The sequence below is a fragment of the Lissotriton helveticus genome, chromosome 8 (genome assembly GCF_964261635.1).
Source record: "Lissotriton helveticus chromosome 8, aLisHel1.1, whole genome shotgun sequence".
Lineage (NCBI taxonomy): Eukaryota > Metazoa > Chordata > Amphibia > Caudata > Salamandridae > Lissotriton > Lissotriton helveticus.
Genome location: NC_136069.1, coordinates 1,388,165,461 through 1,388,179,065, shown reverse-complemented (window position 1 = coordinate 1,388,179,065; position 13,605 = coordinate 1,388,165,461). Strand labels below are relative to the sequence as shown.

The following is a 13,605-nucleotide window of genomic DNA, read 5'->3' as shown; positions in this document are numbered from 1 at the left end:
GTATGATGTTTGAGATCACCAAGTCCAGCAATGAATCTTAGATGAAGTGTCCTTAACACTTATAAATTGGGTCCAAATAAAATTGGTATGCATGGACGTTATCTATTTTATTAATTTCTATTATTAATTTTAATGAAAAGAGGTTCTTTTGGCAATACTGCATTTCACTTGATGAAAAAACTCAGTACAAACACAACTAAAAGTTTGTTTTGCATCAAGTACCATTAATTATATGTTACGATATATACTACATACAACATAATTAAACAATGAGTAAAAACTGGCATTCTATATAGCTCATACTAATAGCTGCATACAAACCCAGCTGAGCATCTAAAATTTTCCAAATTGTTGGGGCTGGGTAGTCCTAGGTCAATCCGAACAATTTTACTTGACTTCTTAAATTAAATATTAAGCAAATGTGATTTTCTTACAATACATTATTGCTTTTTGCATGGGTATTTTCATCTTTCTAAGCAGATGTGGGTTTCCATATGGTATGGTATATCTCTGTTTTGCAGAAGGTAGTGCCAAGACGCCCTCGGGCAAATATCACGCTTTATAAAAATAAATCTCAAATATCTTTTTAGAACAAGAATGACTCTGGGAGTGTCTTCTACCCTCTAAACCACCAGATCGTTAGATACTTTAGACACTTAGGGGAATAGTTTGAATGTGTAGATTCTATAGGTCTTCAGCAAATTCTGGATTCTATCAAATCAATGTTTTCCAGTCTATATGGGGAGATGCACATTTGGTTATCTTCAGTTATCTTCAGCTTCAGGATTAAGACTGCAGACATAATAAAACTTACATTTTGCATGCATACTTATTCCTTTAGCAAGTCTTATTTGGGAACCTGAAATTCAAAATCAATTTACTCATCTCTTTTATTTTTGGCAAGAAAGCTCAGATTATCTTTGATTAGGAGTTCGGAAAAATGTGTAATACATTTCTGTACTCAGTAAACCAATTTTCAAAGCCTTAGCTTGCAAAAATAAGCTAAATATTTGCAGTAGTCGAAGACTTTGACCATATTTTCACATATTAGACAATGGGTATTAATTGGCACCCTGAGTAAGAGGAACCACAAGTTTGACCGATCAGCAGACTTTCTAATTTATAGAAGTGTCCTATCCGATTCCACCAAACACTAAATGAGGTCAGCAGCCTTCTCTGCTCCTCAAAAATCAACATGATTGTCTTATAATTTTCCAAATTTTGCATTCAAAATGACTCCCTCTGAAATTGTTCTTTTCAGCACGAGTGGAACACACTTAACCTTCCTGTTTTTAGCAAATATCCAAGAAGCTGTCTCTAGTACCAGACTCTTACAGGTTTCTATCTATCTTTTGCCAGCCATATGCACCTGCAATTTGAGGATGGGTGCTCTAAATTTAGTAAATAAATGTTTTTTAAACTTTATGTTATGTTATGTTAATCTTTATTTGTATAGCGCACGTACACCAAGTTGGTTTCTTGGCGCTGATCTAAAGGTGTTTGAACTGAGATGTTAATGGTATGCCTGTTTGAATAGCGAAGTTTTTAGTAGTTTACGGAATCTCATGAGGTCTGTGCATGCTCTAGCTTCCAGAGGTAAAGAGTTCCACAATATGGGGCCTAAGGTGGCGAATCTTGTTCCTCCAGCGCGTTTTAGCATCAAGGGGGGTATGACCAGAAGGTGCAGATGGGCAGATCGCAAGTTGCGAGTGGGAGTGTATCTGTTGATCAAGTTATCGATGAATTTAGGGTTTTTATTATTCAGAGATTTGAAAATGATACATCCCACTTTGAAGGCGCATCTCTGGGTTATAGGGAGCCAGTGGAGCTTTTTTAGCAGAGGGGTAGTATGTTGGCGCCAATTTGCCTGGAGAACAAGCCTGGCCGCCTGATTTTGGATCATTTGAAGGTGGTTGATGAGGTAGGTCGGGATGCCAAAATAAAGGGAGTTGGCGTAGTCGATGTGGGATATTACCATTGGCAAGGACCGCCTGAATCTTTGCTTCCTGGCTAAGGAATGTACTCATTTTCCGTATTTTTCTTAACTGGAAGCATCAAATAGAGACCACTGCTCCAATTTGTTTGTTCATGGTGAGATCGCTGTTGATTATTACCCCCAGGGTTTTAGCAGAGGTAGAGGGGGTGGGGGGTTGTCCCAGATCTTTAGGCCAGAAGAGGGGGCTCCAGGGGTTCGTTAGGCCACCTGTGAGGATGACTTCCGTTTTGTCCGGATTCAGTTTAAGGTGGTTGCTGTTCATCCAGTCACGGATGAACAGCATTGTTGTCTGGAATTCGTGAACAGTAGTGGAAGTGTTATTGATTGGGAAGATTAACTGAAAATCATCAGCGTAGTTAAAGGTTTGAATTTTTCTTTCCTTAAGTGCATGGGTGAGTGGAAGAAGATAAAGATTAAATAAGTGGGCTGAGAGGGAGGAGCCTTGGGGGACGCCGCATGTATTTTTGATCTGGGAGGTTGTCAAGTTTCCCAAACCGACTGCTTGGTAACGGTTGTTTAGGAAGGAGCTTATCCATTTGAGGGCTAGTCCTTGGATTCCTGCGTCCATGACCCGGTCGACCAAGGTGTTGTTGTCGACCGTGTCAAACGCGGCGGAGAGATCTAGAAGCACAAGTGCTTGGAGGGTTCCTCCATCCGCTTTTGCTTGCAGGTGGTCCAAGACTGATAATATAACTGATTCTGTGGAGTGTGCAGGGCGGAACCCTGCCTGGTGGGTGTCCAGGTAGTCTGACTGCTCCAGAAAGGACGACAAGTTTTTGCAACGTGGGCTTCAAGTAGTTTGGCCATGTAAGGGAGCAATGATATGGGCCGGTAATTGATGAGGGTCCCGGGGTCTGCTCCTGTTTTTTTCAGGAGAGGGATAACAGATGCCTCTTTAAAAGTGTTGGCAACATAGCCTTGAGACAGTGAGATGTTTAATAAGGCCGTAAAAGCTTCCTTTAGGATCCAAGGGGGGCAGCAATCTTTCGGGGAGCCAGATTTAACCTTTGTCATGAGGTCCGTGAATGCTTCTTGGTCTGTCCTAGGGAAGTGTTCAAGCCTTTGTGTGTTTTTAGGTTTTGCTTGGCACGTGGGTTTTGCGCATTAGGGGATGCTCGCCTTGAGGATTTTAATTTTGTCAACAAAGAAGTTGTTCAGGGAGTCACACAGGGCTTGCGAAGGTATGATTTTTTGAGTTACTCTGTCAGGGTTTGAGAGGTAATTGATTATTGAAAATATGTCTTTTGATCGATTATTCGAGGTGAGGATTTTTTGTGAGAAATATTCAGTTTTTGCAGTCAGAATAGGTTTTTGTAGGTTCTGAGCGCTGCTAAGTAGATGTTTTTGTCATCTAGTGAATATTTGTTTCTCCATTTCCTTTCTGCTTGACGTAGCGCAAGTTTTAACTTTTTTAAATTGGTGGAGAGCCACTTCTGTGCGTCATGGCGGCAGGCCCGTTGTATTTTCTTGAGCCGGGCATGTTTATTGCTGGCTTTTGATAGCCAATCCGATAGGTTTCCCTCACACTCTTCAATGGAGGAGTGGGTGACGGGAGTTGTTTTGGTCAGGGTTTCGAGGAATTGGCACTTGTTGATGGTGTTCCAGCTCCTGTAGTATCCGGGGTGAGGTTGGGGGATTTTAAATTTGGCTAGGTTGTTTATGGAGAATTTAATGAGGTAATGATCTGACCAGATGCAGGGGTTTACATTTAAATTGGTTATAGTCAGGTTTGAAGACCATACCTGATCTAATATATGCCCTTTGATGTGGGTCGCGAAGGTGATGTGCTGGCTGAGATTAAGCCCCATCAGTAGGTTAGTTAACTCCGCCGCGTGAGGGCCGCCTGCTGAGTCATTGGCCCAGTAGTTGAAATCGCCAATGAGCAAACTTTTCGCGTGGTTGGTTATAAGGTGAATCATTTGCTCACCTAGGGATTGTGGGAATTGTGGCATGTTTTGGGGTGGTCGGTATGACACAGACAAGGGGAGCGGAATCGGATTCCAGTTTAATCACTAGATTCACCACTAGTGTCAGATCCAGGGGGGCAAGTGCTGTAAATCTTAGATCTCTGTATATTATAGCTGCCACCCCCCCTCCAGTTTTTCCCTGTTGGTGGTTAGCTTGGAGGATGTAATAGTTGCCAGGTAGTGCCTCTAGAACATCGGAGGAGGAGTCCTGTGTTAACCAGGTTTCTGTTAGCAGTAGGATGTCTGGTTCATCGGTTGAGAGAAGGTTGTGTATTTCCACTTGGTGTTTGACCAAGGAACGGGTATTGAGCTAGGTTACTGTAAGGGGGTTTCCTTTGTTTATTGCTTTAAGGTTCATGTTTTTATTTTGATGTATATGATTACTGAGTTCAGGGAATGAGGATCTTGGTGCCATTATGCCGTTTGCAGTTATATTTGCCCGGCAACATTCCTATATCATTAACTATTATGGTGCAAGATGATAATTGTTGGCTGCTGTTGCATTATGCATTAGATTGCAAACATGATGAATATGCCAGTTCTCAAACATCGTTTTTTCATTTATCTTTTCTATCTGCATATGCTTCTATCAATTATTTTAAGTTTGAAGCACATCTTACATTCCTTTGTATTAGTAGTATACATCTACTTTAGGAAAAGCTAACACATATACATAAATATATCACACTGCCTATCATGTATTTATTTGTTTTTGTTCTTTATTTGTAGATACATATCATCACAATGGCACAGTACAGACTCCAAATATGTTCAAATTCTTCTAGCAGTTGTTAACATATCTTTCAACTCTTTAACGTGTAACTGACTATATATCTGAAAGATGCCATGTTATCAACATGTACACAATTTACGCCTGTGCAAGTTATGCTATAATTGGGTCAATAACATTTTACTCTAGGGATAAACTGCATAGATCACTATAGTAATTCTGTCGCTAGAGTTCATGTTGTGGTTAATGCACAACCTTATTACTGCATGCTTAGAAGGCTGCTATGTACACAACACTGACAGAATTACACTGCTTAAGAAGTATTAGCAAAACACAAGACTTATGACAACTTTGCAGACTGTTCTGTATTTTGCAGTCATTAAACTCTGACTGTAAGCTCATATTTCACTTGATACCTCTTGGTGACCTTGTTGAAAGATAGTTACTGACCAAAGAATAAAAACTAGATAAATAAAATGATCATCAGAGAAGAGAGCAGAGGATTGACTTGAGCTCACAACGCTGACATTCATGACATTTAGGGGTCCCACCACATTAAAGAGAAGGCACCTGGAGACACCACTGCCTGACATGGTACTTTTGGATAGTGTTGGAAAAATGTCTTAAAATCCAGTTGACTTGAACACAGCTTGACTGGTTGGCAGGATCTGGTATTGAGAGATTTTGGAAAGGTCATTAGCCGCAAATGGGCCTGTTACCGTATTGGACTTTAGTTGATTAAGAATTATGGTATTATATCGGTGCAACTAGGCACACACATAATTTTCATCAGAAAATGTAGTACATGTGGGTTATGTGTGAGCCTTTAAGAAATTGTTTAGGCCTCCCACAAATGAAGTGCTAAATTGCTGTTTACAAATTCCTACTTGACGTACTCTCAACTGGAACATAGAAGTAGAGGAAGACAACAGTGGCAGAAATACTTACTGCTTCTAGCCATAGGGACCACAGAAGAGTTTGGTTTATTTATCATTTGGTGTGCTCTACCAATGTACCTATGCTGTCCTATGTTTGGTATTGATTTTTGTGGATTCCAGTGAGGTATTTTTCAGCGTTGTTCAAACATTTTGAAAACAGTGCTTATCAGTGTCTATTCAGCTGCTTAATACCACCAAAATAGACTGCATCTGAATGTTTTAGTGTCTACAAACAACATGCTGTTTTCTTTGCAATTATATATAGACGGGATTTACCCATTCTTTTTCCATGTATAAATGTGGTATTATATTTATTGGCTAGCATTCTTAGGAGTCAGCCATTTCATCCAGAAATTAAACAGATTAAATCTAACTTTATTAGTCCCTTATTCTGTACCATATGTAAAGTAATTGCAGCAGACCTAAAACATGCTTCTAAACCCTTCACTTTTAAAACAAGCTCACAAACTGGAGGAAGAAAAAGGAAGAAGAAACTATATTTTAGCAACATCCCTAAACAACTAATCTAAAGCAGAAGAATCTTAGAATAGTCTTTCTTGCTGTTACTTTGTACAATATATGTACACTGTATTGGCCCCTTCATGAAGAAATAAAAAATACTAATTTTCACTCACTTTTCTTTCTTTGAATGACATTTTAGTTTGTGGTTATACAGGTGTATATCAGTGTTTATATGCTTAAACTGATGAGGGTTGTTTCCATGTTGGTGGGGTTTTATAGATTATTATAGATTTCAACCTAAAAAAGGATAATCTAGCTAGAATGTATTCTGTCAGGTCAGCGGAGAAATGTACTCCACTACCATAAAAGAGTACAACCTGTTTTGTGTAGAAATATATTCTAGATTGGTGGCCATCTCTGTATCCTTTGCAGAGGGCACTGTTAAGGACTGTTGAAGGCACTGAATCTTTGCTCTGTGGGCTCTATGTTCATGGCACACCCATAGAAAGTGTTTTATTTTTCAGTAACAAATTTCTTCAAAGGGAGTTTGTTATTGAAAAGAAAATAATACTTCTTACATAATGGGAGTTTTCTCCTAGTGAGTCAAGGGTCATTACTTGATTTCCTGTTCAGGATTTTCAGGCTTTCGTTGGAAGTCCCAACTAGGAAAGAATGATGTCCAAACATCTACCCTTAATACGACACCCAGTCTGACATCTGTTGACCGATGTACCAATATCAGTCTGCTGGTCAGGTAAAGGTTTCTGCTGGCCCAACCAGCATAGGCTCAGCTGTTATTCTATTTGTTCAATGTGCTTCATGAAATACCAATAAAAGGTATTTTCGCAATTAACCATGGAACAATTTTGATGCAACTGGTAATACTGTCTCATCACATGTCATAATGTCATATGGAATTTCAGTGTAGAGTCATGCCAACAATAAAAATCATGAAGAATTTTGTTTATGGTCAGGCTTATCATAGTTATTATCTCTTTTTACTAACTTCAAAGTTGTGTACACCGTGGTTCTATTTAATGTAATAATTTTGCTGAAAACAGAGGTTTCTAATTGTTGCTCACTTTTAGCTGTGCATTTCACAGTATCAATGTTCATGAATAGGATATATTAAGATAACTCATGTTTCATACTTAAACTCAGATAAAACAACCTTAAAATGCTTCTAAAATATGTATTCAAGACAGAATAGACATTCAAATTATGATGGTGCTCTTTAATTTATAACGTGAGCCATGCTGCTATGCTTTGGTTTTGACATCAGCTTTCCATTTTAAGGTAGTAGAAAGTAACCATCATGCAGTGTAAAACATTATTTAAAATAATGTGTACACCCTCAACAGGTTGTAGTCTATTTTATTTCTTGACCATTATTGCAAACGTACAATAGAAGGAGACGTGGGTCGTAATAATATAAATATTATTTTATATAATTAATCTATTGTTTACCTAACTTTTTTAATTTGTTTTTTTTACAGAGTACTTGATGCAATTCATTCCAAGTTTCTCCGAAGGACCACACGTATGAACTCATTAAAGTGATGTCACAAGATGAGTTCAAAGAACATTTTCTTTATTTATATACTTTTAAAGAACTGTAAATGCAATGTAAAGACACACATTCACACATATCCCTCAGATATTCAACTTGTGTTCTTCAGTACACCATCCACCTTAAATCGTTCTTGTCAGGATTGTACGAGACACATGAAATTCACCCTCCTGGATGAAAAGGATTCCCCTGTGTATATAATTTCTTTAGTTGCATCGCTATGCAAGCTCACACTCTTTTTAACAATGTGCATATTATTGTCTGTTCTTAATGTTCAATTGTAATATATGTGAATTAATAGGCGGTGTTGCCATATAATAACATATGTTTTACTGTGTAACTTTTTATGTTTAAAGTTTGCACTGCAATTTTATTTGTTGATAAGCACAAAACTCTACTCCTAGGGACATGATGAAGAAAAAGACTGAATGTGAAAGGAGTATATGTACTGTAAGCTTTATTGGATATTGCTGGATGTACATGAGGTGGTTTCTCACTGATGTATAGAAATAGGCAGATGACAGTGCTGACAATGAAAACAAATGGTTGTCTCAGAAAGACATGGAACATATTCAAATGTGCTTCTAAGAGTTTGAAAATCTGTTCATACATTTAAAGGAAAGAGAGACAATGCAAATATGAATTACAAGAAGTAAAGGTATTTACATGAGGGAAGTTATGTTTCCATTGTATATGGAAATACCAGTGAAAGGGAGCCATGCTGGATGGATCATTAAATGATGTTAAACTTTTACCTGTTTTATTATCTGCCCAATGTAACTTAATCCTAATATTATCCTACAAAGAAATGGGAATAAGGTGTTTCACCAAGATATTGTCTCTTATAGTAAACAATGCATTTTAGTTATTTTAATCAAATGTATTCCCAATAAATAGTAAACTATAGAACCCTAAATCATGGATTGTATATATCACTTACGTTATGTTTTAAGTTACTAATCAGCAAACAAATATACATTTTCCTATAATGCAAAACAAAACAGATTCATTTTAAAATCTGAGTATTTGTAAATACAAGAATTGTCAGAGTAGACTAGATTCAATTGGACTGCAGTACCTAAATTACATTTGATTGCAAATTAAAACATACAAACCAAGTATAAAAATGCAGATCAATTGTAATCGCCATGTAATATATTATAAGTAATTGACCCGTCAAATAAACCAGCACAGTGTGTTGGCATACCCAAGTGTAAAAAGCAAAGCAGTAGGGTGCAATGTGAATTGTTTGAACAGGCTTGGGTTGAAAGGGGAAATACATAGATTACTATAACAGAGGGAGTTTAATAATTTGAAAACAATTCATAGACTTTGGTTAAACACCTTACTCTCTGTATCCTATATAATTAGTGTAGCCATTTCAGTAAACTGATATGTGTTTTATCTATTCCACTGGGAAGTGATTGTGTGTCAGTATTAAAACTGTGCGGTACCATGGTTTTCACTAAATTGTCCATCTGCTTTTGTATATTTATTTTTTGTAATATTTTGCTGATATCACTTTACAAGGTGTCATTTGTATATAACAAAATGTCTCCAGCATCAGGTAGATGCATACTGTTTTCTTTAATTTTCTATTTTGTACAGTGGGCTTCCAAGGAACCACAACGCAATGTATTTTGTTATTTTATTAACTATTTAAAAAAGAAGCATTCTTTGTCTTTATTCTGTCTTAATTTGTGAATACTGTACCATTAAAGGCAAGGGATGTTATGGCAGCACTTATTTTATGTTTAAGAAAAGATTATTTGACAGTGTAAGAAAGGTAATCCTGTCACAAAAGATGTTCCAGTAATATGCTAAACTATTACATTTATATTACTGGTATCTCATGTGTCATTGTTGGCAAAACCATGTTAAACAATGCAGTCTATAATCCGTATTGTACAACTATTTGAGAAAGATACAAGTTTAAAATCTATGATAACTGTGCTCGAATAATCAGCAAGGGTATGGAAGATGTAAATAACATGAAGGAGGATATAGGCAGAAATTAATCAAAGGCCGTGAAATCTCAAATATAAATTAAGCAGACCTTTGAGTGAGTCTTAGACATGCCACAGTGAGAGACCAACAAGGGCAACTGTCTTGTGAATGTATAATACCTGAATCGAAAAGCATTGTTTTCTTTAGCTGAAGTTTGTTGAATGCATTGTGCCACTCCTGATATTGAAACATATAGTACAGACTCTGTGTTCCCCAAGAACAATTGAACAGATATGTCAATTGCTGCTAAATATTGCTAAGTTATAATAACTTACATTTTTGGATTGGCGCTTTCTGCTGCTAAATGGAATTCACTGTTGAAATCAGTTAAAACATATGCTGATTAGGAGTACAAAGAGACTAAGAAAGAATTCACAGGAAACATTATTTTATTGTATTTATTTTAGTGTAATTAAAAGTCAGTACTCTTTGGTATTTAGAAAATGTTTCATAAATCAGAAAAACGTCATAATCATATTTAACTATATTTTACAGCTTGGCTGAAAGGCAATATTAGAACACTGGGTAACAGCTGAAAAGTCAGAGTCAGAATTTTAGGACAAACAATTATTTCATTCAGTATGGCTGGATTCCTGTATGTATTGATGTGCTGCCTTTTTAGGATAAAATTTGTTTGAGGACATTGATATCTGAAGTGCTGGAAACAACGGCTGGGAACTCCCCATGTCAAGATTTTTGTTTTATATTCTGTTCTTTTTCTGTAAATTACTATTTTGAACTCACTTGCATGTCTTTGTCCAAAAAGTTATCAAGTTTAGTTCTCATGTTCTGTAAAAAATGATATTCATAAAACGAAAAAAAATTCTCGTACATGGAACACTAGCTAAAAATAAAATATTTTTGAAAACCAAATAGTTTATTATGATTTTTGCCAGATATATTTTATATTTCTACTAACTATTTCTACTAATTTTGATCAATTTCAAAAATGTTTTAAACAATGTTCCCTTTATTACCTATATAGTTATGTCTAGGTACTCATAGAACACTGAGTAATGAAATAATACTGTACTAATACTATAAATAACTATTTATTGACCTTTATTACTTTTAAAATCTGCATAGTTAGACACTGTATGGACATTTTCAATGTAATAATGTATGATATAAGAGGCTACATCTTGTAGGAGAAGTAACCAAGGGTTTTGATGTGAAACATGTATGTCTTAGCCCTGATGCGATTTTGAGAAATACTCCAGAAGCTTGTTAAGATTCTAGCAGCTGCGGTTCATGCAGGTAACATCGGTGGGGCCGGGTAAGGGGGGATTTCGAGGGACGATGCCAAAAGAAGTTGAATAAATAATTAATTTTCCCTCTGCATCGTCCCTTGAAATTCCCCCTTACCTGGCCCCACCGCCCACCGCTGTTACCTGCACGGACCACGGCTGTCTTCTAGTACTCTCTAACAATCCCTGCCAGAACCTGAAGCTATTTTCTTCAGGGTTAGAAAAGAACAGTTTGAGGATGGATACATTATTTTAGTATAGGTCTCCATTCCTCAATCCTTGAAGAGGAAACATAAATAGCATAGAGGCATCAGAGAAATAAAGGTTGACAGTTGCTAGGAAAGCTACATTGTTGAGAGGATTGGAATGACTGTTTATAGCTCACACTAGGTTTTACCTCCTAACATGAATTAGGAATCATTGTGACTAGTCCAGGCACAAATGTGTCTTGGATTGCTACCAAACAGTGAAGGGAGATGTTCTGTAATGGCTATATTGGGGTTGGCTCGAATAACTCTTCGCTGTGTGAACAATGAATGCTGTTTTAAGTGCAAGAAGAGTGTCCATGAATAGTTTTCTATGGCCACTTTCACAGCATTTTAATAGTAATGCAGAAAAGAGGGCCTGCTGGGTATCTGCATTACCACATGGACGCTGTGCCTGCTAGATGCCTGTCAAATGAAAAGTTGGAGGTGCTGTCACAGGTAGACTGATCATGATTGTGACAAGTCCACCTGTTACCACCAAGATCAAAAAAATATTGTTTACCTTATACACACCAATCATTTCCACCCTAATCAGGAGTGATTTACTCCCTTTCCTCCTCTGCTACCACTGCCCTGTTCATCTACACCACTTTGCAGGAAACAATGGCCTCCCTACTCTGATGTAAGTAAAACATGATCTAAAATGGTGAGTGGACCAGTGTTGGTCTTTGCCTGAATCCTTAGCCAGCATTCTCACCCACGTTTTTATGTGTAACCATTTTTCACTAATGGTTATACATTGATTCATTTAGAACTCTGTGCTAATCAAAACACATTTGGTGTAAATAAGAGAATAGATTAAGAAAATGAAATGGAAAACACTACCAAAATGGTATGAATAATCATATGGAAATACATGGTACAAGTGTAGCCTCATTGCTTATAGCATTTACACGGCTTGGTCATATAATTTTCAGTGGAGGAAGGGGAACTGTTTGCCTTCAACCTGGGTTGACCAGGGTATATTTGTGTAGTTACTTGAAGTTTCTGATGCGATAAGGCTCATCACAATCTGCGTTAATGGATTTAAGGGTATATCCATCAACAAATTCAGGACACCCTTCATACTGTTGAAAATAGGTTGCAGTTTTCTGGCCTTAGCAACAGATGTCAGATTGAAGAGCATGTTTGAAACTCCAAACAAGTTCCTAAGATGGTTGGCCTGTTAGAAGACTTGTTTTTATATTGTAGAATGTTGACAATGTATAAATGTATGGTTTGACAGGCTCTTTGGTCACCAGGAAGTCCACTTCCTGCTTAGAAATCCAACCAGTATGAATGCTTCCCTGACCTCAAGGTTAACCTGATCAAATCTTTGTTAATAATCCTGTCTTCATTTAAGCATAGGCAAAGTTATATAAAACTATTTTTCATTGAAAACAAAAGTTTGCACCCTATATTGAGTAAAGAAGCCGTTTGTCATGATTTTTACAAACAAAATAATTTAAAGTTTTAATTATTTTCCTTGAATATTAAGATTTTCTTAAATATTACATGGGTTTAGCAGACACCTGTAGTATTTGTTCTAGCGATTATTTTTCAGGTAACTAAACAAGCAATGCTTCTTTGGTGTAGATGTGTACCTTACTAATCACATTGTATATCATGACTTTCCTAAATATTAAAGTGTTGTCTACTAGGACTAGTGCATTGTGGGGAAAAAATAAATATTTGAAAGAAAGAAAACATATCATGGAAAATCCCCACATGATCTGGGTTTATAATTTGATCTCTGGCCCTGGAAGCCACCTACTATTTAACACTATTTATAAATGAATAGATTTTGCATACTTTGAAAACATAACCATTGTATGAACTCAGATTAACACACTTTTCTCACTGTCTAGCATTTCTCTCCCTCTACGCATTTTGATTATGCTGAGATACACAGTATAGATTGAAGGCAGGACTTTGGATTGAGCATGAAGAGGAATGGGTCTTTGTATCGGGCATATGGGGCTTTTTACTTGGCTTCTGAGGGGGATTTGCAACCCTGTCAGGTTTTACTAGTTTATGCATGACTGGCTGCTTAGGTGTTTTCTTTGCATTCTGGGATTTGTACCCTGTTTTGCCCTTTTTGTTTTGCCCTTTTTATAACTAGGATTACAAGTCAGAGAAAGCAAAAAAAACGATAGTGTGTTGCACATGAACCTGAGAAACTGACAGCTATGGGTTGGACGAAGTTGTACTGGTTATAACTTTAAAATAGGGAACAGAATAGGGCTTTTCAAGGGAGGCTTGGTGGATGTTTCAAAATGGTATATAGATTGGGATTTTAGGACTTGATGGGGATTTTTAAAAGAGCGGAATTGAATTTATCTTTCAAAAGTAGCAAATGGATTGGACTTTCTAAATGTGGCTGGATAGGGCTTTCCAGAGGTGAGTGCAGATTAACATTTTAAGATAGCTTGAATGTGAGTTT

At 37.0% G+C, this 13,605-nt stretch overlaps 1 protein-coding gene across 1 annotated transcript in view; it reads left to right on the top strand.

The window, feature by feature from the left end:
• ROBO2 (roundabout guidance receptor 2) overlaps positions 1-10,543 on the top strand; it is an 803,551-nt gene extending 793,008 nt beyond the window's left edge. The window contains exon 29 of the mRNA XM_078658968.1: positions 7,590-10,543. Within this exon, the coding sequence (XP_078515094.1) occupies positions 7,590-7,591 (2 nt within the window). The 3' untranslated portion in view covers positions 7,592-10,543. The remainder of the gene's footprint in view (positions 1-7,589) is intronic.
• The last annotated feature ends 3,062 nt before the right edge of the window (positions 10,544-13,605 follow it).